At 35.9% G+C, this 27959-nt stretch overlaps 1 protein-coding gene across 1 annotated transcript; it reads right to left on the minus strand.

Annotated features, from left to right (window-relative positions):
- Positions 1-774: 774 nt before the first annotated feature.
- Positions 775-27107, minus strand: LOC117243442 (allatostatin-A receptor). Its single transcript, XM_033510944.1, has 6 exons — positions 25918-27107; positions 22417-23255; positions 21377-21506; positions 18903-19163; positions 17053-17301; positions 775-1660 (listed from the first exon to the last, which is right to left on the minus strand). Exons 2-5 carry the CDS (start codon positions 22839-22841, stop codon positions 17053-17055), a joined length of 1065 nt encoding a protein of 354 aa, XP_033366835.1. The 5' UTR covers positions 22842-23255; positions 25918-27107; the 3' UTR covers positions 775-1660.
- Positions 27108-27959: the final 852 nt, after the last annotated feature.

Genomic DNA, 27959 nt, shown 5'->3' on the forward strand with positions numbered 1-27959 from the left:
AAATAAATGTCTGAAATAAAGTATGACAGTCAGTAATGAAACATTAGTTCAAGGATCCGCGCGTCGTTAATCATTGACTTGTACTACTTCATTTACCAGGAATTCCCTACGAATCATTTTTTTATTACGGGGATTAGAATTTCATCGTATATTCTTCGTTCGGCAGTGGCCCTTGGAAAGTGGTAAAAAGGTATCCCTTGCGAAATATTAAGCTAGAATTGCGACATTATTCCAGAAACCACGGAGAAATGGAACTGTCATTCGTGTTTAAGAGTCCATCGCGTTGGCTGCAATCGTGGAACGTTGGCATGTAATAAACGTACCTCTCAAGTTTTATTCCACCACCTCTTTTGTCAAACCAAACTTGCAACTCAAATTCTGGAATTTACAACGTTTCCTTTGTTAAGAAGATCAAATTATAGCCTCTCAACATGGTACTTTCACACTTAGGTACTTACACTTTCGAGTTAAAATGAAATTATATTTCGTCGTGAAGTCTGCAGTACCGAGAAACTATTTTCATTAAAATCATTAAAAGATAGATCATCTTAAAATGGATATAAAACAGACAAAATGAGATAGAAACTTTTTATTCTAAAGTCATAACAAATAATACTGACAAAATTATAGTTATAAATTAAAAACGAGGTAAAAGACTGAGCTAAAACATATATAAAATCTTGATTCTCGTGAATAACAGGATCTAAAAATTACAGGATAAAGGAAGATCGTCGCCTAGAATAGGTGAACAAGAGAAATGATTACAAAATCCAATTTCTTCTTTGTATTACATGAGCGCCTTTATTGATATATGTACTTTACAATTTGTATCAGGACAACTCTCCACGAAATCTCGAGTGTTCTTAAACCTAGAACTCTTAAAATCTACGACGATCCACTGGAAAAGAAAGGAAAATCTCATATCGTCGTTTAAGTTACTTTCAAAATGTGTATTTCTTTGCGCGCTTGGCTCGCGGATGGGCAGGGGCTTATCTACCACGATCCGCGAATTTTCAGCAAAGCTTCCTCTCGAAATTACGTAACCTAAAATTTTTATAATAATTTAAACATCGACATCTTTCTATCAGCCGCGTCGTTAAGCTCTTTCGTTCCTTTCTTTTTAAATTCTTCTTTACAGAACAAACGATAAGCTGTTTCTTTGTCCTCTAAATCTAGATTAGTAACTATCGTCGAACCTATTCATCACTTAATGTTACTATTTATACTCGTACTCTCGTTATTACCTTACAAGCGTTGCTATGTACAAAGTTTGTTCACAGTGTAAGCGTAAACTTCGCACGCTGTTTACGTCTATATAAAACATTTATTACCATCAGCACACGAGAAAAAAACATGCTTAATTACGAATCTATGGAACATTCGATACGATAGGATTGCTCCAAAAATCGAGCAACGTCACGCGATCGACACAGTCATCGAGTTTGTTAATTAGGAAGATTGAAGATACATCGCTGTTGTAATTGTTTCGCAAAACGGACGTCACGCTTAAACGACACGAATGCACGTTCCAGTTCACATGATAACTATCCTGTATAATATCGAATATCGAATACCGGCGATATCCTTTAATTTCGATGTAAAATCGGCGCAATTAGTGCTTGTTACAGAACGACGAATCCGGCGTCGAAATATTTGTGACCTGAAACAGTAATAATACAACAACAAGAAGCAAGGAAATTAACAAAGTTGCTACAACTGCGAGTATTGTTGAATCTAATAGCAGAGTAATTGCTTCTCAAAATAAAAATATGTCCTGCAACTTGTAAATTAACTGCGTGAAAGTTAACTTTGCAAATCTTCTGCCATATACACTGCTAAAAATTGTTACTCCGCACTCTTCGTTAATTTTTGTATAGGCGATTGCCTTTTACTTCGTTTCACGACGCAGTCCATTCTATTTGATATAAAAATCATAAAGATATCATAAAGCAATTTAATCTGCATAATGTATCCATTAGTGTGGAATAAGGATCGAAGGAGAGCCGCGAGGACTACGAATATCCAGTACCTTCAGTTTCGATAAGAAAAGGGAAACGATTGTGAAATTTTTAAGCGACCATCTTCGCAGACGTGTTCAGTAAAGTAGTTCGTAAGCGACGACGAAAATGGGCAGACTCGATGAAGGGTACACAGATCGATGACGAGAAAGTGCAAGAAAGACAAGCCAAGAGAGAGAAGAGCTAAAGATACGAAAAAAAAAAAAAAGAAAAAAGGAAAGTGGAGGCAAGCGTACGATACGACAGAGATGAGGAGGCAAAAAGAGAATGGCAGCCCTCTTTTACTTGACGAGTGAAGTTTCCACCGGTTTCACAGCTCGGCCTACTTTGGTAAGCCTCCTAACCCAGAATTATAACGTGGAAACATTGCGAGAATTTCGGTCGGATGGTACGAGAACGTCACGTTATTCGCGGCCAAGCTCTAAACATTTCTTTAATTAATATTGGATGGCGATGGATTTCTGAGTGACGTAGGGCCATCAACTAAGACACTTTGATAACGTATTTCATATCAATTTCGAAGAAATACGTGTCCATAAAGACGGATAGGGGAAGAATCGTTTCTGAGGTATCCAGCGGTTCTTAATCCCAACGAAGGGAGTATCTTTACGATCCTCGTGACAATATGTCATGTTGTCTAGGTTAATTGCTCATGATAAATGTATAAAGTTTTCTATGGATGACTTTCTTACGCATGTTTGGAAGGAATTAATCGGTAAAGTAGTTTAGGAATGGAAAGATTTTTAAATTGTCGGTTATGAAGAAAATGGAAAATATTTTTATTCCACATTTCTCGTCGAGTAGTCTGTTTTAATTATTCTTAGTTGGTCGTCATTTAGAGCTCTCTAATCGTAGTATTTAAAGTTACAGAAGGGACTGGTTAATAGAGATTTTATTTGTCGCGAAACTTTTAATCAAGGACTCCAGGAAAGTAAGTTAAATACAGAAACAATGTTACCCGGAAATTGGAAAGGCAAGTTGAGCGTCTTAATCTATTTTTAGGTATCGTCGATGACTCATTGTATGGGCAACCTAAGTACAAGTACTTTCCATTAAGCGTCACCCTAGTTTTCCCCATTCGACGTTAATTCCATGTGAATTCGTGTACTCTTCTTACGATCACGACCACCTCGGTGCGTTCCCTTCCCACCGACTCTATTTGCTCCAAACAAAGACGCTTTCACAGATGAAGTCTCATGATGCTCAGGAAGGAACTATAAGTAATTCGAGACTATTCCACTCTGGAGAGCGAGGCTACCTTTTATCACTTGCTCGTTACGTTTTTGCTAAAGACAGATTTATTTACGTAGAGGAAGAAATATCAAAACAAAAATTCATTAAGCCTTGTTCTCAAAATATTTTCATATAAATTGTTTCAAAAATTTGGAATATTTAGAAACAAAGCTTTTTTCTATATGATATATTACTTGATATTAATGATTTTAATAAAAGTTTAATTTAATATTAATTATTTCTATCATGAAATTGTAGGAAATTATTCTAGTAAAAATTAGTTTAATATTAATTATTTCTATTATGAAATTGTAGGAAATTGTAGAATCGCTTAACACCTTTTGCTTCGTAATTCGCATTCGCAAGCTGAATTCGAGTGATATACGATGCCCATGGAGCTTGACAGCGACATAGGTTGGTAAAACTGATAATACGTAGCTATAAGATAAATCAGTATCTACATAAAGCCAAAGATGTACAGTAGCAGACTGCACTGATACTAGGAAATGACGTTTGCGTGATACCACAAGTATGTGAATTATAGGCCATTCATTCATCTACGGAAATATGATTTATCATTGATAAGTACATGCCCACCTCATTAGTATATACACGTTCCATTGCTTCTATAATGTAATCGAATTTCGACATGCGGTCTTGCAAAATCTGGCGTGGGAATAATTTTTCGTTAGGTAAAAACTCGTACAGACCAGTGAACTGTAAAAAACCAATATCGTATTTCCCGTAACATTACTATAACACCACATATCGAAAAAATATCACAAATATTCGTTTTCAAGAACTGGAAATATTTTTCATCGATCATTATAGACCACTTGTATTATATTTGTTATATTTTAGCTCGTTCTTGTAAAATCAAACGCGGTTGAATTATTTATACATCTTGTAAATGTTTTGATTCCCAACGATCAAATTACTTCTACACGTTACGAATTTTCAGATTGCCAACCGGAAAGCTCTCGAAACAGTTCCCCGTAGTAATATTACACCAACTGATTGCGCAACCGTATACAGAAACATTTTCTTATCAGTGCAAGGAGAATGGTCCCATCCAGAGATATTGAGATTGTCTCGATAGCGAAATAACCATTACCAATCGGCATAGTATTTCGAAGAAATTTTAAAACAAGAGGCAAAAATCTACGTAATCCTATTATTATATTATAGTATTATTCGCTAATCTTGTTCCGATAGCCAAGAGTGCGCCGTTGTAAATCTATAAAATTCTCTTTGAAAAATTGCAAATTGTTCATTTTGGCTACTCTGAGTTGAGGAGAGAGTTTGCCTGGATCTTGTTAGCAAATTATACGCTTTATAGAGCATGTACGCGCATACTCCGTAATATTCTCCGATAATTTAAACGCATACATAACATAAGCACGGGCAAAAACGTGCATGAAATATAACATTCTTCTGGCTTCCTTCTGCTTATAGCTTCCTATAAGTTTTATAAAATGAAAACGACGTCATTAAGGGAAACATTTATAATCCTTATCTCTCTCTTTCTTTCTCTCTCTCTCTCTCCTCTCCCCCCCCCCCTCTCTCTCTCTCTCTCTGAATGTTCAGCCAAGTTCCTAGGTTTAATTTATTCGTGTTACGTCACAGGAGAACGAGCATATAGCTAAACTTATTGATATTGTATGTTAATAGCTAAGAATAGACGGAGTTTTTTTTCACAAATAATACGTTCGGGGAAGATTAATGGGAGAGGACTGCAAATTTTTGTAAGCTTCCAGAATTTATTAAGAATAATACTATTAGAGACAGAATATATTTCAGCTTTTTCGTGAAACAAGAACATAACTTCCGATAAAAAATAAAATAATACTCACACAGATGTTACGACTATCAACGGATATGTTCTACAAATGCGCAACAAAATTTATGAAACATTTACGTCGTGATTATACTCAAGCAATTTCACGATGAACAGGCTTCTCATTTTTCCTTTTCCTCTTCAATTTCATCAACTGTAAGTTTTATTACATCGAGAAATTTCACTCTAAAAAATGGAACTAGGTAAGAATGGATCTTACACTGTTCACGAGATTAATGACCAAGGGCTAAAATATGATCACGTTTAATCTCTTCTATGTACCTTTCTGTCCTTCGCTTTGTTCTCTGATCTTATTAATGAAAACATCCAATGGATCGAAATTGATTTCAAACCATTTTCCTACGCTGAGTCGTAATATCTGCAATTTAGAAGACAAACGCTCTCCTCGGTTTTCTCCAACATGTCGACAATGCTGCGTGAAATTGGAACAAACTTTCATCATATAAGAGTTATGTGGTGTCTTCAACCGACATTGCGAGGTAAAATCTCAGAAAATACTGCATATCAGATATCAGAAGATCTTCGGCATTGTTAAACGCAGTACTTCGAAACATTTAGAACGAACTTTGAAACAAATGTTTATAGAAACGCTCCTTTCCTTCTTCAAAAATGAATTCTTTTCCGACACAAAACAGAAGACGACGAAAGTTAGAAATCGACGAAGAACATACAACCAATTCGCAGCCCAAGAATGCAATGGAACATCCGTAAGTTGGTTTATTATTGCAGTTACAATCAGCAAATGCTTCGTGGTCGTAATAGAAATAAACCATAAAAAGTAGGACGTTTGTTTTAGAAAACGATTTCGTATTGCTGCGTAATATGTTCACTACGTTTTGCACAACGCGGAGATTACACCGTAATTTTCTTTTACGACTTCCATGTTAACGGTGTTTTATAGATGCCATGGAAAAAATTAAACAACGCGAAAGATTGCTGACACCTGCTGGTTCAGTGTGCAAATCCGCGAGGATGAGGAACGTTGTTATTAAAGCTTCGCCAAGAATTTGGGAATTTAGGGCGCCCGTAATATGTTTTTTCCCTTCTCTTCATTAATGCGTTTTACTCGACGCTCCGGACAATGTGCTTCCGAAATGTACGGAAATCAACAACAAAGACTACGAAAAACGGGAGAAAGCGCTGACTCACTCGACAAGACGGAAGTAGAGTATGGGAAATTTATGGAATTAGCGATCTTTTCTCTAGCGCTGCCATTTTTTGTTTGAAAGCTTTCAGTGAAAAAGCGTGTTGGAAGTTTGTAGAGTTACAATATTTACGATGATATTCCTAGTTCTAATTTCTACGACGCGCATCATATTACGAAATAGTCGCCAAGCTGATAATAAACTGAATACCAGTGACTGAACAGCAACTTTGATATAAGTTAAGAGATGTACAGGTGAAATTCCTGTAATTACAAAACTCAGAGAGTAAGTCATAAAGCGTTAATTTAATTGCTAGACCGCCCGTTCGTTAGGAAACTTTGGTAAGATGGAATAAAATCGAGATGCAAGATATATAAAGCTAACTGAAAATGAGAACGAAACACGTTGCTTCCTAAAACGTTCTTAACATTCTTTCACTATTAATGAACATAATTTTTAACTTTTTGTAATTAATGAACAGAATTTTTAAAGTAACTGTTATAAAATGTTGCGTTACTAATTATAAAAAGTAACATGAAATAAAATTCTAAATTTATGGTTTTTATGTCGAATATTAGTACAATAGAACTTCGCTTATATAGGACAAATAGTTTATATATCACCAACTACCTATTATTTTTCGTTCACATAATAGGAGCTCGTGTTCAGATGGATTGAACGAATGAATTGAAGCAGCAAAACTTCAGTTAATCGGGCATTAACTAAAATTTCGTTCGGATAAATGCAATTTGTATAAGTGGAGTTCTGCTATGCGACAAAATACGATGAAATTAAACGAGCAAACTCAATCGAGACTAATCGCGTTTGCCATTGATCGCTAGTTTGATGGATCGTGTTGACACAAAATTGATGAGCACCGCGAGAAAAGAGAAAATGATGCTGGTCAATTGGTACATAGTTTCATAAACCGCAATCGATACTGTGTACACGTTGACGATATCCTCTAACAATATTGTTCTTTGCACGGAAGCGTAGAAGTAAACTATATGCCATATGTTACTAGTTTACGTCAAACGTAAATAAATCAGTGCATAAAACAAATTATGAACGCGAAATGGGATTTCTTCCGAACGTACTGACATTTTGTGCTTAATAAAATTTTGATCGTAATACGAGTTTATCACGATTGCAATGAGATGCCGTGAAAACAGATCACAGTTTTCGCAGCGCGACACGACGCATCGCATCGCATCGCGTTCAAATATCGATCCCATGTTGTATTTTATATCCTCTCATGCGGGTTTGATTAAAGCGCGTTGTCTATTTAGCTGTGTAATTTCGGCAAAGGCGTGAAGCTCATAAAATTCGAATGACCGAATCGTATAGCTTTATCGACAATTTGAAAGTGCTATAGCAATACACGAATCTCTTTCCGTCTCTCAACTATCGCGAGAATTTTATCCCTTACTATCGTCTGTGACATATAAACTACGATAGCATAATAATTCAAATCTCGGATTAGTATACACATACAGACTGCGGATATTTAGTTATAAATTCGTCTATTTCGCAATACAAATAAATAGAATCTAAGTAGAAATTCATTTCTTTCGCTAAATATCGATTACTTTCCTTCGGATATTTCACTTTGTATATTTACATTTGATCGAGAATGACTGGGAAGTCAAGATATAATAGACTAATATAACAGTTTCTTCTGCTTCGTGAACAAAATTCATAAACGGAGTAGAAAAATAGGAGCGAACTCGTAGACAGGGATGTTCGCGCGAAATAAAAGATAGCTTGTACAAGTAAATGACCAAAATAAATGACTAAACACTCTGTAGGAGGTTCAGGCATTCGAGCAAATGACGTTTATATTTTTGTGCAAGGTAGACGAACTATGCGATAACAACAATCCAAAGAACGGATACGGTGTAACACAAGCGTCGAGTTGGAATGTTCTATTACGGTTAAAGTTATTTTAAGAATTTATAAGATCAACAAATGTAGACAGAGATACGAATGTAGAAGTTCCAGCGCCCAACGATGATTTATACGATTTATCTATCTTTAACAAGACTGAAAATCACTGATATAACAGGAAAATAGTTACGATACAGAGATTTACAACATCTTTCTCGCTTGAAACTAAAAGTGTAATAAATTCATTCACTTATGTACGTATCTCCAAGTATCTAAGTATTAATCTTTCGAAACGTCATATTAACTAAAATATGTAAATCAGATATTTATGTTCGTATGTCTTCTAAATTTCATTTTATTTAAAAACTGTACTTGTATGGGATGACCTAATATTTTATTCAGTTTAAGGCATATCGTTCATCAACCCGGTTTATAGACTAAACTAACCATTCGAATATAACCATTCAAAATAGACGCAAGGTTTTAACGTTTGTATTCGTTTCGAACGTAATATCAACCATAACTGTTGTTTGGAATTATCTAAATGTTGGTCCGACATTCCACGAGGTTCCGCAATTATTTATCTGAAAACGAAGCGGTTGAGAGGCATAGTAGCTAGCTATAGTCGTTTGTCGGGGAGGAGGGGGGGGGGGGCAGGATTATAGAACAGGCCAGTAATCTGTGGTAGTCGAAGCACGGCGATGGATAGATCCATAACGCGGCGAGTTTATGTTTCGCAGCAACAGCCTTCAAACTTCATCGGAATAAAAATGCACGAACGAAGAACGAGGGGATGCATGGACGAAAAAACTAAGCCGGATTTCCACATTAATTTGTCGAAACTGTGATATGCTTGGTGAATCGTTCCACGCAAAGCTATCACAGACCGACGTTATTCAGTCATAAACGTAATAATAGCTGTCGATTGCAGAGAAAAATCGTGCTGGTGCTTATGGTTCCGAGCAGGACTATGATTTACGGCATGTGCTCTGCTGAATTCGTTGATTTCGATTTGGAATCACGATATAATGTTCCGATTACGTAGAGAGAAGATATAACAGACTAGAATAAACGATAAGCTTGAATTCGATTTTAACACAATCAACGGAGTTTCAAAATTTCGAAGAATAGTTGAGTGTTAATTTCATGTTTTCTTCGGCTACGATACGCGATTATCAGTTTTTCCGATACAACATTTTTGTATTAAATTCTCCTTTGTCCCTGTCAAAAGATAAACTTGAACAATGCACGGTAGATGGAAAGAATCTGCTTCTCCGGAAGGGAAGTAATAGTGTCTTTGATCGAGAGCGGCGAGATTTAATGGATTAAGAAATCCCTTCATTTCCTCATTTCATTTTCATCTTCCCTAAATCTCATTTGCGACAAAGGAAAAGACTCGCTTTAAAACTGAAGGGCTTAAACGTGCCGTGTATTAAAGCTTTACAAGTTCGCGCTATCGCTGACGATCCTTAAATCCTCAAACGAGACGAGACAAATCAACAGACGGAATAGCATTTGGACAAAATTTATGGGTAAACGCGTTTATGTATCGCGGTACGATATCCAGCATATTCAGAGTGTTTTATTAGCGCGCGAGCCGCGATGTTATACGAAAAGTTGCGCGACACGATAAAAATTTGTCTACTTTCGCACTTCTCAAGAGGATATCAGCGAAAATAAGGCAACGTATATATATTCCCCTATGGTGTCACGCAATGATATTTGCAGCCAAATCCATGCCGTCTTATCACTTTCTGAGACAAATTTCTCCCAAGCAGCTAAAAATACCGATAGTGCGCCCCGAATGTTGCCATGCAACTTGACTCCAGCAGTGATTCCGCCTCTTTCGGGTTTCAAAGTGAAACAGTATTTTATAGACTAATAGCGCTCGTAGATCTCGAGAATGTCAAGGAATTTAGAAAAGTCAACACGTTACCTTGCCAAACAAGTTTAAATTGAAAAAGTATTCTATCGTCGACGCGTGTTTAAAGCCTCTTTCGGTGCTATTTTACGAAAAATCTGTACGAGATTTTTCGCCTGTTTTTACACATACGTTCGTCCGTATTGCGATAACGTACACAAATTATTTTGGAGAGAAATAATCAGAATTGGTAGCAGTATAAATCCTCGAACGTACTCCTTTAGAAGAACAGACGTAGAATACAGAATACATTCTTAAATAAAAATCTTCGAAAGACAATTTGCGAAGATCACTACGACGTCTCGATAACGCGGTACAATTACAAGATCCTTCGACATAATATTGCTTGAGCGGAGCTCTGAAATTTGTTTCACAGATAAGTAAATCGAGTTGGTGCCGTAATCGTGGAAATAACTCGAGAGAAATTAAAGTGGCCGAGGATCTGATGTCGTCTACTCCGAGCAGTCTATTTATTTCTCCTTTCGTTTGCTCCGTTTCTCTTTTTCTTTCTCTTCCATTTCTTTTCTTAACTCGATCTCTCTTTGTCGACTTCATCGACTGCATTTTGCTCGAACATGAAAGGGAAACAGTCGCTACCTGTTCGGTGGAAATATTTAAACAATCGATGAAACCAGCGAAATGCGAATAATTCGTGCGATTAAACGGAAGTTACCGTCGTCTCAGTACTCAGATTTCTAACCACGAAATGCGTTTCAAAGGCTGGTAATTATGAAAATATGCTGAGTCGTTTAATAAATTGAAGATTTTACCGTTTTTCCACTAAACGTTTTATTTCACCGAATAATATATTTTCACGAATGTTATAGTTTACAGTGATACTAGCACTCTGAAAATCCTGTATATGGCTTATACTTTTTCTAACTTCATCCTAATTTAGGAAACTATATATACTCAAATATATATATCCTCGTAAATTAGGATAATATAAACCAATTCTGCTTATTCCGGTGTGATCCTTGTGCAATTGAGTAGATGGCGAGCCAACTCTCGTAAATGTGATTTCGTTGATTCCTGAAATTCTGTACGACACTATCTAAAAATTTGCACGTTGTGTCTTTGGAAGGGGGACCTAGACCCAGTGTTGTGTGAGGGTGTGCGTCGAAGCGATGGAACGAACACTCCTGTGAAATGTTCGAATGGGTCTGAGTTATGTCGCAAGAACCGCTAGGCTAATCGTGAGCATGAGCGTTCCGAAACGCCAAGGTTTATGATAAGGTCACGGCTATTGAGCTATGGAAAGTTACTGTGGAGAAGTTAAAAATACATACTACTACAAATCCGTTAAATTACTCGCCATCTAGTACCATCTGAGTACTGCCACTGAGTGGCGCTGAAAATGTATTTCTCAAAAACAGTGGTTGTTCTTGACCGTGACACAAACGTGGCCTAATACAACCCTCGACACATTGCGTTATAACATTCGATAGTTACCTTGCTACATAAATAAAAATTAATGAAGAATTTGTTGATAAAATAGTAGAAGTTTAGGTAACCCAACGCTTATTTTTGACGAAACGTAATTTAATTAGAAAATTGAGAACTTTATTTTATACGTATAGTTTCTAAATATTATAAGTTATATAAATAAATGAGTAGTGGGGTATATTTGTAGCAACTGACTTTCCCGTCTAAAAGATATATAATAGAGAATAATGAACTGAAAATGGTCAAAAGATAATTCGAACGAAAGGAACTGCGGACACAAAACAGATAAGAGACGAATGGGTGGATTCTCCCGCGTTCCTTTCGTGAAAAGTCCAAGATACCGGCGAACAGCACTTCTAAAATTAGTACCATTCTTCCCTCCACTCCTCACACCCGGTTTTATCCCCCTTCGCCAGGGCTTATTATCTGTTACTCGTGGATTCAAAAGTAGAATTGCAGAAAGTTGACCTGGTATTTCGCAACGTACCCTTCAACCATCTATGAGAACCGACTCTTTCTAACTTTCCCATTCTGTTCATTCCACACAATCAATCAAAAGCAATTGATAAGCTCTGATAAAGGAATAACGATATTGCTTCCACCACTATATTCCATTCGACCAATATTTCTTAGGTGTAAGTGATATACGAGCCATATTAGTATCAAGGCTTGAAAGGAATCGATTTAGGCTTCGGAAATCAAGAAATTAGGTATTCATAATATGCGGACGCGTTCGATAAATCTTTCTAAATGACGCGTTTCCTATAACCGGTTTCGTTTAGCTTTGAACGTTTCAAAATGATCTATGACGCGAAATTTCCATTTTACCATCTTCTTTCTTTCTTTCCCCCTACTTCGAGGAGAATACATCCGAAACGATATCGTGCGTACACATATTGTAGCAAACAGAATACATAATGATTCTGAGAAGGAAAATACTTCGACCTAGGTAAAAATTCTGCGTTGTTTAAAGTGACGTTTTACGTGTTGCAACCTAAGATGAAGAAAATCTACTTTTCAAATATTAAATGTCAGGACGCTTGATGAGAAATTGATAAAGAAAAGCTGCGAGGTAAAACTTCTGAAAAAATACTCAAAGAAATTACGAAAGGGAAGTCATGTGAAAAATTAATTCAAGCAACGATAGCAGCAACTTTTCGAGTATAATCGGGTTAACAATCTTTCCATGCTAAACTTTTCATCACCGTAAAAGTCATCTTGTATCGTTCCATCTTTGTATTTCATTTCCGTCTACTCTTTCTTCTTTACTCGTTGGGTTACTCCATCCTACCTATCTGACTAAACGCAAATATTTTCCTCCATCCTCCGCCACAAGACAAGATTGTATAATAGAAAAATTTTCTTGTTGAAACCAGGGAAGGGGAATTCGATTCGATTCTGTTACATCACACGGATGTTTTGATACGTGTTGGATATAACGAAATCTCCACAGATGGATGTAACAAATTGAAATAGAAATATCGTTCAACAAACCAACTTATTACCAACTTATTTACTTTTTACCGACCTTCCCGTCACCGATCTTTCGATCATTTTTAAATACTTCACGATGATAAATGATACGTACGTATTAGGTACATGTATCTCATAAAACTTCTGACGGAGGATATAGCATAGTTATAAAAAAAAAATACGTTATAATAATATTGATTTATAAAAATATAAAATATTGATTTATTTTCTATCGATTTATTTTTCTGTAATTTTTTCCTAAATACTTCACGACATGAAATTTCAATAAAAGGGAAAAAAGCTCCAAACTCGTTCGTTTGCGTTACTATAGAATATAGAATTTAATTAGCTTGTGCACAAAACTTCATCGTTTGCGTTACTATAGAATATAGAATTTAATTAGCTTGTGCACAAAACTTCATCGTTTTTGAAGTCTTAGTAATGTCCCTTAAACATATTTAGTATACCATCCACTGGTAACTATATCACTAACGCTTACATCGATCTTCTTTGAAAAACGAAGAGGTATTGACTTTTACCTAATAGTTGCGAAGGAAACCTCATAAAATACGTGGCAAAGTTTTGAACGCGGTGTATAAAGGAACATTGAAGGAACCTTGTAGGTACATTAACTCCTTAATGAACATATAAAACGAGAAAAATGTGCTTCATTCGCGTTAATTTGTTCAGAATGGTTGTTGTTAGAGTATACAATGTGTCCACTGTCTCGTGTCCAATTTTCCATTTGCTTTACTAACAGAATAATAGAGGTAGGCATCACGATTTTCCTTGAGAATACAATGTAACAATAAAGACATGCGCATTTACAAACATTTGTTCGTGAAGTTTGCGACGAAAGAAATCTCTATCCCCTACAGATACTTCAGTGAATTGATCGAACGTCTGCCAGTCCTCGAAAGTATGATCGGAAATACTTGGAAAAGAACATAACTCCCCTATAGACGTTTTCGGAGGATTTTACGAGAAAATTTTAGGCTACGAATGAAACGTTGTCGGTATTTTAAAACAATCACTTTTCAATTCACACGATTCCAGCGAAATCTAATTTCGAGTGTCTGTACTTATCCTGATTTATAGCAGGGATTCGTTGCTTTCTAGCCGCTTTGGTAAACGTAATCTGATTTTCTAGCCGTTTCCACTTTCCGCCCGAAGAATTTCCTGCCACTTTATCTGCAGTCCGCGGTATAAATATATGAAAACTCCTATTTAAGGACAGTATTGCATGTTTTTTACCGGATGGGTAGGAAAAATGCGTATCTCCGGTGAAATCCGATTTTCCAGAAGGAATACGTTCTAAAGTACATCGCATCTCCGATCTTACGTATTCCTATCCGATATTATCCTCTGATAAGCTCTTCCTATCCTACTCTTACAACTCTTAGAAAATATCTGTCAGTGTAAACATCTGACTGTAATAAAATGTTGGAAATTGCGGTAAACACAACCATTGAATTTCAAGTTAATTTTATGATAATAAACACGACAAAAATTAGTAAAAACATTTATCTCATGTAATTAACAAGAAAGGGGGGACGTGGTTGAAGGTTGATAATGAACGTAGCAATGAAAGATTTCTCGATAAACGTGAATTGCTATTTTTTTCTTCATTTTTATGACTAATCTTATTTCCATATCTCTTCGTCCAGCCAGTATGCGGATCAGGTTCTAATTATCGCTTTAGAGACGTTAATCGAGTCAGCACAATTTGGCATTTCCTCTTTTTCGATGAAAGTTAGCTACGCCATAAACGACGTCGTGTGGTCTAATGAAAAAAGTTCTTCCAGTCTCCTCAATTCGGAGAAGCTGCATTAGCATTGATAACGATAGGCATCGAACATTCCACGAATAAGTATTCGCTTCATTCCCTTTTACGAACTCTCTCAAATGCTCTGAATATTATACGAAGAATTTTTACGAGCGCAATTGAAAATTTCATAAATTCGTAAGCTCTGCTGACGCAGATAATTACAACAACGATATCAAATTTATCAATTTCAGAATCATGGAAACAATTTATACGAAAATGTGAATAATCGAGGATGAAACGTTCAGCCCAATCCTCTCACACTGCTTTATTTGGTATTTCACAAGCGAAAACCAGTGTGTGACCCGATATCCCTACATAAGTGACGCTCGTCTTACGATCAACGAATTATACGGACGTCTTTCTGATGCAAAAAGGGAAAATACGCTGACTCAAACTGAAGTCAGCGAGAATTCTACAACGAGAATGAACGTCGGTAAAAGGCAGTAAGAGCAACGTGCAAATGGATATAACACGAGCACTATTTGTCGAATAAGAAGACTGTCATTCAGGCGTTCTACAAACGTTCTCGGATGTCGTTGGGGAACGTTAACGCCTCAGCCAATCCCTACCCTCGCAATTTCATCCTCCTATATACCGCGTTGCCCTTCCTTTATCCTGCAAAACCTTCGGGAGCAGTTCGCTCTGTGGATGTCGCGCACGCTTCTGTGATTTATCATCCGATACCTATTGCACAGCCTCCAGTCATTCAAGCCTCTACAATGTAAGTTATGTCGTGCAGTATTATTAAGGATAAAGATTGTAAGCGAACGAGGTTGAGAGTAAGTGAAAAGAAATGAGAACCAAGTCGTTCGAGTTTATTTCTTCTGGATGATTGGCGGGGTGAAACGAAGCTCCCGCGTTTTGCTAAGTCCCGACGGGTCGATTGAAGCTTCCACCACTTGTAACTTAGCGGGAATTTTCTACAGAAATCGATATTAAGAAGAAACTTCGTGGGCTGGCGAAATAGAGAAAAACAGTGAAAATATATTATTCGGTGTTTGTTTTATTTATCGAGGGTATGTCTCGCAATGTGCTTTGTATCCGTAACACGCGAAATGAAAACATTGTCCCTACTGCTGAATATCTCTATGAAATGTTCTATACGAGCCGCAAGAGACGAATAAGGAGACGGGAAGAGAATAGCAGAGGGAGAATGAAGAAACTAGTTCACCGGACTTTATTTTCCGGATATTGAAGCGGAATGTTTGCAATGAATTTTGATGTGCACGACGTGTATTATGTATAATAGAAAGTAGTAAAACTGTGAGACCTAACATACAAAAAATATCACAATCTGCAATTACGATAAAAGTAACTCCCAAATTCAAACAATGCTCCGTAACAAAATCTAACTTGTGTATTTGATTGCAAGTTCTAATCACGCGCTTCATCCGAGATACATTTTGGGTAAAATAAACAGAAAAGTAGGCTGCGAGGCCGGTGTAACCTAGACATTCTATGAGCACAGTAGTCTCGATGGCCTTGCATTTTCAACTTGAAGATGTACGCCTACAGCGATACAAGTAGCGCCGGGTGTTTTCAAAGCCTCTGACTCGTCCATAAAACAAAAGAAGCTTTCCGGAAGGTCGAAAAGCTACTAAGGTAAAAGATGCGTTTCACTTTCTCACTATTATGAAGAGCTAATTGCCTACGAAGTAATTAATTCTATCGTGCAATTTTAAACGAGAATAGGAGAAACATGAAAAGAGAAGCGCGCACATATGCGCGTTATAGTTTAAAAACCGGTTATTTGTTTAGGAGTTTAACTCCGCTTAGAATTTTATTCACAGTTTTAATTGTTAAGCAAATTTCTACAAACGTGGATCCTACTGTGAAGTAAAGCGTGAAGTGCTATATAGCATTTTCTAATTTCGGAACAAATATCGAAACTATTGAAATTGAATTACCACTCTATCTAGAAACTAGGAAGTCGACGAGAACCAAGAAGCGTTAGTAAAGCAAATCGATTCTCTAATCAATTTTGAAAAATTAATTAGAGAAAATTGTTGATTATTAATTTTACAAAACTAGTTAGAGAATCGATCTTTCAACAAACTCTATTATTAATTTTCAATGTCTGTTCAATTAAAGATCTTTAAGTGATTAAGATAGATAGTACGAAACATTGAATAAGCATTCCTCACTTTTTAATCATATCAACGAAAGCTCCTTAATATAGCATGTAAAATAAAGTTAAGCAAGGAAAATCTTGGAACAAACAACGTTGAAAAAATAAAACTCACCTAAAGGATGTCACCAGTACTGGCAGCTCTCGTAGTCTTCGTCAATGGTCCCAGTTGTCTGGTTTGATCTGGTCGAGGTCTGCAGTAAATAATTTTTCGAAAAGCTTTCCGAAAACTGTCACTGAGGAAAGCGTAAAGAATAGGATTGACGCAGCTGTTCGTATACGCCAGAATATGACTCGCTATTTGCACCATTATTGTCGCTGATGTCAATCGGTACACATCCAATGCTTTTGTCACTAGGATTACCTTTTGTAAAAAAAAAAAAACAAAACACGCAAAAGATATTATTATAATCCTCGAGCGTGGAGAGTTTGGATTATTTCAAACTTATTTCGGATTAAATATGCTCGCTCGTAGCGGAAGAATGAAATTTTCCATGGAAATGCAGCAAAAAATCTGTTTTATAACGAACGATTGACGATCACACGTGTAAATATGTATTAACTGCGTGTCACAGAAGGTACACCGATGGCAGTTCATTTCTGTAATGGCGATATTGCCACTAAAAGTGCCGAAAAGACCGATAATAAATAGTCTATCAACTTTTTGGCTGAATTTTAACTCACTGATCTCGTGTCCTACTTAAAAAGAACCAAAGTAAAGGTATTATGCGAATATTGTCAAAGAAATATACGTTTAATACTTGAACAGATAAAAACGTACAATTTCTGTGATATGAATTCAGCAGCTAAGTTAATAAGAGTCAATAGGAAACATTTGTACAATCTATGAAAACAATATTTCTCGTTCATCGAATAAAAATCGTATAAACTCTTCGTTCTGGCTGCTGTAACATATCGGCGAATTTCTATTGCGTTTCAATGCATGGCCGATACATTTTCAACGGAGAATATTTTACACAGGAAGCTCAATAAACGCAGTATATCCGATATATATTTAGTGCCGTGAGAAATACATAAAACATTCATTATGAAATAGGAGACAAGCGAAAGATACATGAAAAATCATTATGTTCCATTTCGAAACGCGAAAGAACAGAACATCGTACTGGTCTTAATAGTCTTGACATAGAACCGGGTGGCTGAACATATTTTTGCGGTTCCATAGAATTGTTTCGCTCGCTATTTTCAATTCGCAACCATTATTTACGCAATTATTCTTTTGGAACCACCGTTCTATTCACGAATTTTTCTATTTCATTCAATTTAGAGAAATTTCGTAAAGGATCGATAAATTTCTATGGACTGTACCACGCTTTAAATGTAACGATATCATTCGTGTAATTTAACTATCTCACAAAGCCAAAATTAAAAAATTAGTAGCATTGTTGACCGACCGATAAACCTCATGCCGATATTCCGTATTGGCCACGAAATACACCGAATTACCGAATTTCACCGCGCAATTTCCTTTCGCGATTTATCTTCCATCTCAATTAGCGCCAATGGCGTATCAGTTGATTACATCTTGCTTTTCTTGCTCATGAATTTTTTCCGTCAAAAGTCAAACTCCGCAATTGCCACTTAATTCTCTGGCCGCCGTTTACGACTGATATCACGGCGAATTATACGATACGAAAACCGTGATCTGTCGGATAGATCATTGCACGATAGCCCCGTGGAATTTACACGCGGTTACGTAGTACATTCCACAAGAAATGTTTTCAAATATTATTAAAGTATTAAAAAAATAATATTGTTACGAATATCTTTATAGTCCCGAATAAATGAAATCGAAAATAGAAATCTGTTATTTAATAACAAAATACTGAAAATACGTTTAACTGCGAAATTTCTGTTAGATCGTAAAAATGTTACATATTACAAAATTCGACGCTGATCGATGTTCATCTATTTCGTTATGCGAAAGAACGTGGCACTACTAACCTGTATAGGACACCAACAAAAGGCGAAAACGCCAACGACGACGAAGACTAGTCTCGTAACTCGCTTTCTTCCGCGTCGACTTTCGGCGCTGACGCGATCAGTGCGCCAGAGTCTGATGAGCATGCAAATGTAAAAGAAACATATCAGCGTCAGTGGCAGCAGATAGCTCATCAGGAAGAACGACAACTGGAATAACGGCCAACTATATTGCGGTAGGATTCGACAAGCCGTCAGGTTCTCCGACGACAAGTCATCCATGTCCTGAAATTAAAGCAAATCTACATATATAACAGAGCAATTCTGGTCCGAAATCGTACAGGGAAATAAAATGTATGGAATATCGACTCAATTTTTTAAATTTTCTTTAACACGTTCCACGCCACCGAAAAAGTAAATTGTCTTTGTTCCTTTAAGTTTAGGCAAGGTATACTACACGTTCGCATCGAAAATGACATAACTTCAGCAGAACGGGCGTTTTCAATTTATGACGAAGAATTTCTTTAGTTACTTCGAATCTATGGAACTTTAAAGAAATCTTTCATAGTGCTAGCTGGAAAAATACGTTTTAGCATCGAGGGTGGGGTATGTAGTAGTAGGCTTGCATAGTAAAGTCAAAGTGACCGCTTAAATGTACATAAGTGTATACGTATATGTAAAACGTGATCGATATTTCATACAGCACACAAGATTTCATACTCGCAGTAATGATCATAGCAAGTCGCATGTCATATATAGAGAACGTTCATACCCGGAGTATTTAGTGCTCAAAGGGCTAATGCCATGAGTTTGAATGCTTTCACTATGATAGTTATTCTTGAAATGGTGTACATGCCATATGCCAGCGTCTCTGTGTGTACGCGGAGTAGAAATGTAAGAAATCGTTGCATATATGTGATATGAAATAAATATTCAATTTTGGACATGAAGGGGTAAAACATTTTTTCACTGCATGTTCTTAATTCTATGGAACGATGGAAAAATGAAAATGTTAATAGTTGTCCGAAAATGAGGTTGAATTACTCCAAAACGAGATAATTGTCTCTGATTAATTTAACACGTCCACCAATTTCGTCTGGTCAAACTGTGGTGTGATTCAATCGAAATGTACATTTGACGCGTGTATGAAACGCGCATTATGATCTGCATTTCCCCATCGCATCAAATGGCCCATGTCATACACGTAAACCTAAAATACTGTGCAGCTATAATCGTCGAACGATCACAGCCAAGTAGGAGAATGGTTGTTTCTCCCATTTCCGTTTGTAGAGTCGGGCAAAATCATATAATGCACGATAATGAGTCGTGTTTGGAGAAATTTGCGCAGAGCGCGTACAATCGCGATAATCTAGATGCGTATTCCATGAATGTGTAGTGTTCGGTTATCGTTCGCGATGTAATCCAAAAATACTTCTGGCAATTACACATTGGTAAACATTGTTGACAGATTAGTCTAGCAATTTCATAGCTTATCATGTTCAAATAACGCGGTTCTGTACCGGTGCGTCATATGTTTCAACGATGAATCGATACGATTATCACGTTAAATTATCCGAAGTTAGTGCTTCGTATGATCTCGTAGGGTTCACATTTACAAAAAAAAAAAAAAAAAACAGAATATGGACATACGATCGCAGAAAGTATAGAACGAAGAATAAAATTCAGCGATTCAGAGATAAAAATGATTTTCGATTTCACAGAACTGCGGATAAAGTTAAGCTAAAAGATAAAATATATCGAATATGATTTCAGCAATAAAGAATTGAAAAAGAATATATGATACAAATCGCTATGACTTCTAATAATACTTTGATCCCGACGATACCGATCACGTCGGTTTTGCGTTTATAAAGCTTTATGAGAAACGTTCTATTATGAATAATTACAAGTTGCAAGGTTGGCTGCGTCCATTTCATTCGAAAGTAATTAGAGTGGTTACACTCAAAGGTGAATTACTGAATAGAGGGGCATCAGCGAACTTTCCTCCCGTTCACTTCAATCTTTCAGTACCATTGCCGGATTATTATTTAAAGAGCTAATCTGTCTTTTTTGTCAATTTTAATCCGGCTCCTTTCAAAATCTCTGTCGACTATGAATCAAACCGACCCGCTAAATATCAAATAAATCATGGTTTCCGTTTGAATGATAGACAAATGATTCGAAATGCATTATAAACAAGTTGGATCATTAAAAGAGTATATTCAATGAATTCATAGTATTGAAATCTGACCATTGAACATATTAATGCAATGGGTAACGAATAACCGAATCGAAGTAAATCGAAATGAATCGAAAAAGCTTACTGGATCGATATAATTTTCAACATTTGTTCGATTGTAACTAATAAAAAGAATCACATAAAACTCTGATAGAGATCTATCGTTATATATATCGTACTATTAGTAATATTATGAGTTAAGCGAAAATTGTTAATCCATGAATTTGACAATATTATGGGAAGTGATTGTGTGACTTACCTCGCCGTGGACGATGAATGCAGGAGTGGATATTGCAAAAATCATCGCCCAGGCGATACAGATGGCGACGATTGCGTGGTTTTCGGTCCTCCATGACATGGAGGAAATGGGATGAACCACTGCTAAGTATCTGTAACAATCAAGATACAACATTATGTCGCCGTCAACAAATGCTGCTTCTTAATTCATTATTAATGTACACCCTTTCACCAAATTCAAATACTCTCTACTACTACTACAAAACAACTATAGAGTTCCGATATGTATCAACGGCAGTATAGGCCTCTTTTGAAGATGTCTTATACATAATGCTGAAGCAAATCAATATGCTAATTAACTTGGATCTAAGCCAATAAGCCAAATTATGCAGCCTATCAAGGGATACTAGGTGAATGGATTTATGCGATCTATCAAGGAAACCTGAATCAAACACATAGCTTCGCTTGCAGCTGTAGAAATGAATGATTACTAAACTTAAGCGATCATAAATTAATTCTTCAAACATGTAAGGCTATCAATCATATAGAAATTATTCTAAATCCCGTCACGATCACATTGCAATTACTGAAGACTTTGAAAATTCTATTTGACATAGGAGATGGATGCCGCTAGGTTATTGAAAACGGAATTGAGAAATAAAATCAGAAACCTGAGCACGTAATGTGACTCAAAAAGTTTCTTCGAAACACAAAATGAATGTATCGTATATTTCGAGAGGAAATCAAGATTCTTTCGCACGTATGACATTTCTAAACATAGCACATGATGCTGCAGTCTGCACCACTGCATACTATACGGTATCTTGAAATGTAACGGAAAACAATGCTGATATTTATAGAAGGATGAGTTACATCTTACGTTGAGGATCGAGTTTTATCGTGCAGTATCCTTCTTCGACTATTTCCGTTAACCCGTGCCTGATCGAGTGATTCTAAATTATCGTCTCTACCTCTGCGTACCGCTTTCTTTATGGAAACTATACCGTAGAAAGCATTTTGAGAGAATTACCTAATTTTTCTCTTTCTTCTTAATTTACTCACCTATCGAGGCTCATGAGGACTAAGGTGTAAACACTGGCGTAGGCAGTGACGATGATGAGATATTGAACCATCTTGCACCAGAAGTTGCCGAAGGGCCAGTAGGGTAGCACAAAATCGGTCGCGGTAAATGGTATACAAAAAATGACGAATAATAGATCCGCCACGGCTAGATTAATAATTAGGATATTCGTGGTTGATCTCATTCCAGGATTCGCAGCAACCACGATAACGACCAAACAGTTCCCAACGAGTCCAAGGATACCAATCATACCAAAAAATATCGGCACCACAACTACTACTATTCTCTCCACTTGATGTCGATCGAAATTATATTCAAAGTCATCGAAGAGTTTGTGAGTTTCGTTGTACGAGCTGTTTGAAAAATTTCTGGCTATTCTGTCCAAAGTCTCCATCTCTTGAAACATCGTGTATCACATCCACAAATCGTTGAAGTTATATCATAGCAGATCTTGAAACTGTATCTCGGAGTTTCTAATCACTTTCGTTCATATCATAACAAATGGCCTTGTAACAAGTTTTAATTCAATTTTCTCCTATATTTCAGTTTCATTTTAGTTTAAAAGAAGATCGATATGAAAGCTGTTGTTTATCTTGCCTATGACAGTAAATGTATCACGTCAGTAAACATTGCAGTTAAAAAACTTAATACTCTGTATTTCTAGAAGTCATTCTCGAATCTTGTAGAAAAATCTATTCGATGGCGTGTATCTGATATACGAATTTCCCCCAAAATTCCTTGCGATTAATGAAATTTTAATAAATTCTTACGTCGTGTCTTTGAAAGATCAAGTATGATTTTCTTTCCGCCAGCTGTCGATCTGTAAAGAAACGGATTTTATATTCAATATAACACTTCTTACGCTGCGAAATACGTTTGAATTGATCCAATAAGTAGTTAATACATCAGTAAGCAATATTAGTCGCACAGTCGAATTGTTTTATCTCTCAACGACTAACAGCTTTACTTATCCAGACACGTGGAGCTTAAATTACACACGAGACACAAAGCGTTCTGATTCAAATTTCGTATCCATATTTCAAATTTGACTAATGTGTTGGATATAGATTCCTCTTCCCTTTAAACACGGAGCCATTAAGCTAAACTAAAATTAGATTTCGCTAAACATAACATACAATATTCTACAATTCTATGAAATCGTTTGATTTCAATCGTTTTTATTCAGACTGATACCGAGCTCTTATATATCACGTTACAAATAATAAAGTCACTTCTTGGAAGATAAATAAGTTTAATTCATCACAAAAGCATCTACACTTTAAGAAGTTCCTTTTAATTAATGAAATTACTTGCCGTCTGTCACATCCGAATCGAATTATTTAAGACTGTTGCTTGCAATCACGAGATGGACTAAAGGAAGTAATAACTTGATCTACGTAATCAAACGCTAATTTTTCAATATCACATTAAAAATAATCGTCACGCAATAAATTATTGACATGACGCAACTAAAATCGTTCAAAGCTATTAAAGTGTAAATTGTATGTTGTTGCATGAAGTTGTATGAAATGCAATGTACGTTCAATGTCACATTTTCTCACAGTTCTTTCCCCGACACGAAGTCATATTTTGGTAATTATCGATATCGCTATAGTGAATTTTGCCTATAATTATGCGTCCATGACAACTTATGCGTTAGTATTGGTTGGTATTGGCCGGATGAAATAACGTCTAAACCAAGCCTAATTCTTATTTTTTGTCTATAATTTATATAAGATTGGGTTAGATGTCACTTTATCTGACCATCGTGAGGCTGCCGCAACCAATGCTCATACGCTGTCGCGGACAGCACAATTATAGACAGAATTCACTGTGCCGATAGCGACAGCTTTTCGCGAATATCTGGAAAACTAAGACGCAGCGACGCTTACATGTATAAGAAAATGTTGTTGAAATTTTGATTTTTACGACATATTCAAAAATCATCGAAATGGACAAAATATCGATTACAATCGATATTTTTATGAAATATTCTAAAAGCGATAACTTTCTGATTTTCGTGTATATTCTTTTAAATTTCTCTTTGTCAGTTAAAAATTGACAATTCTCCTGATGAAGATCGAACAAAGAAAAGAGAAGAAATAATAAAAATTGACCCGTTTCAAGTCGTGTTTGACTGATAGCAATGCCTTATCGAAATTCAGGTCACGTTGAGAGCACGTGCGATCCCCTCTTTGTGACTCCGTAAAAAGAGTGTTCTATTTAGCCCCCGTTCTCACTTAGGCAAATATAAATAATATAGGTAAATTCAACATAAGTGGATATTCAAAATATTATCAGATTAAATTAGAGAAGCTAAGTGGTCTAAAGTGGCAAGAAACACGATAAAACCACTCGCTTTATACAAGTAACATATAACATCAAAATACGCGAACAGATAGATGAAATTCTATCCAGCCAGGGGGAGTATAAAGATAAGAAAAATATTGTGTTATTATCCAATAAATTTTGTCTCCATCCCATATATTCGCATTTGATATTTATAGACAGAAATAACGAAATTCTACTATTACGATATTGAAATTTTACAAATTTATATAGTAATTTTAATTCGATATATTTCAAATTACGAATCTCACAAATAAAGTTCATTAAATAACATGGAATATGAAAATTAATCATCACATTCAAAAGAAGTCTATTGTGTTTCAGTTGGCTAAATTAAATTTAAATAACACCGTAAAATATGGGAAAATTACATATGCATTACATGTTCCTATTATTCGAAGTTATATTTCTGCACTCTGCAGTGCGTATAAAAAACAATGGTGGTCCAACTACCACCATTCTTTACCTCCTCGTTCGCTACACTTCTGAAGAATCAAAATTTTTAATTCATGCTACTTTACCGCCCACTACTTTTTTATACTCTTTCCCTCTCTCTCTCTCTCTCTCCCTCTCTCTCTCTCCCTCCCTCTCTCTCTCTCTCTCTCCCTCCCTCCCTCTCTCTCTCTCTCTGTGTGTTTTATACTATTTTAAAGAATAAAAATGTCAGTTCCACCATAAAATAACGTTAGATCGTAAAAGAATTTCATTCGTCCAGCAAAACGATATAAAACCACGTATCTTTCATATATAAATGTAATATATCACATAGATTGAAACGCAAAGGGACTTCCTCTCTCAATTTGTACATTATTATCGTGCAATACATTCTTTTATAATACATCTTGTTCCCGTACTTTTTACCCTTGTTCCAGCCAATTTATTAAAGAACGAGAAATTGGGAATAAAGAAAAGATTTCCATCGAAACGTCATTGAATATGAAACAACATTTCGTAGCTACGGTCACAGTTGAATATTCCACGAACATAATAATTTCACAAAAAAAAGAATCACGTTTCTTGCTCGTCTGAAAGCCAGAAAGATTATCGATAGAACACGTGGCTTCGAATACGACAGGATGTTACAAGCATTTCGTGGCTATTAATGAAATTTATGACGATCTTCATTTAATTACCTTGGTCCTCACGCGCTGATATCGAGAGGGTTTAACGATCATCCGCCCTTCCTTTTACCGGATTAAGGCTCATAAGGCGTAACTGATGCAGATAGATCGATTCATGATTGGTCTTCCAGCGGCTACTAATTGCTGCAACTCTCGTTTGACAAATATGTCCCTGATGAATATGGTTGATGCATCTTTGATTTCGATATCATGATAGCACGAAGACATCTAAATGCGTGTATCCTTATACCGAACTTGAGCGCATTCACATCCAAATTTAACATTCTATCACGTCATTTTTTCACACAATAAACGGTTTTAAACGATGATTAGAATTTGTAATACTTTATTGTAATTTTCTCATATGCGTATTAGTTAATCGATAATCCAGCGCGTGAAGAATTATTCAATGGACCGTCGATATAAAATTTCGAAGATCTTCCTGTTAAATAAAATCTGTCAACTTCGATCCCTTTTTCCTTTCCTCTTTTGTTAGTAAGGAACTTTGATTTAATGAGCACGTTAAACATCAGAATATCATGTAACTTGTATTCGATCTCACACTTTTCTGGGTCACGTTTTTTTTATCGTTCTTGCGTTACAAAAAATGGATATCATACTTAAAGAAATATTACGTGGAAACTTTCGGTAAAATATTCAGATATTTTGGGTAAATTGTTCGCACTTTCCGCACAGCTATCACCATTCACGCGGCTTAAATAATATTTTTCAACCTAAATCCCACGAAACTTTCTTGACACATTCTCGTCAAATAACTTTTTATGATATCCAGTATGATTCCAGTAATAAGACTCTCCGTAAAACGTACGTCACTTTAACAAAATAATCCACACGAATCTCAAAGCTAGTTATTCGTTGTAAAGTTGCGAAATATTTAATTTGCGCTTAAATTTCGTAAAAATCATGTTGTTCTTTCGTTCCTCGTGGGAAAACTGTGCGTGTTAACGAGATTTAGTAAGTACCGTCGTCCATAAATAAACGAGCGGTAACAGAAAAATAAAAAATTTATGAAACGTAACGACACACGTGCTTAGACAATATCAGAGTCGGGAGAAAATATAAAAACGACTAAAAATAAAATTATTTCCTATCTCATGACAAAGTTTTCAGGAACACTTCACTGATAACAATTTTTTCGATTATTTGTCATTTACGCGATCGTTTTTCATTTTCTTTTTTTTTTTTTATTAATTTACTTTAGAGCTTCTTTTCTTCCTTTAATTTATTTATAGCGATTACGCGACAAAATTCGTGACACGTTTCTATGACATTTAATTTTGAATACGACTTTCAAGAACTTTTATCGGAAAGAGATACGTGTACGAAGTATTTTGAAGACCGCGAGATAGGTACACAACCGGCGGTGGATGCGGCACGACTGTGCAGATTGAAGAAATATCGCCGTCGAGTTTACCTGAAATAGGGGTGCAGGACTATCCTTGCAGAGAGGGTGCAAGAGCCATCTAGCATCCTTCGAAGAGCACGGATTTATTGATCTGTTCCCTCAGCCGCTAAAATCGAGATACTATTGTATCATCATATAGTAATCCTCCATCATTTTACAAAATGAGATTAAATATTACTAACGAAGAAACGAATTTACACCACTTAAATAAAATATATTAGAATCCATTATCTAATTTGAAGATAATTTGAAAAATAAGTAGGTCAGAATTTCTTCCGTTTTGTGCTGAATACACATATACAATTGATTTTCCTGCATTGCCACATTCTTACAAATTAGAAAATAATAATATTTAATTAATTAACATTTCATTTTTTCATTATTTTATAAACACGTTTTCGAAATTTTTCGCTTAACTGTTAAGTTTGTTGATGTTCCGATAATCGATAAGTAACGTATAATACAATTGAAATGTTTAAAAATCATTTTACCTTGTTTATAACTTTGACACATTGATTATAAATAATCAGTTCACTGATATGATACTGAAATTGAAAAAGCAAGAAAATACCACATGTAAAATTATCGTTATAAATTTTTAACTAGTTTATTCTTTTTATTTTTTATT

Source organism: Bombus vosnesenskii, unplaced genomic scaffold (genome assembly GCF_011952255.1).
Source record: "Bombus vosnesenskii isolate JDL3184/JDL3185 unplaced genomic scaffold, Bvos_JDL3184-5_v1.1 scf7180000013265, whole genome shotgun sequence".
Classification (NCBI taxonomy): Eukaryota; Metazoa; Arthropoda; class Insecta; order Hymenoptera; family Apidae; genus Bombus; species Bombus vosnesenskii.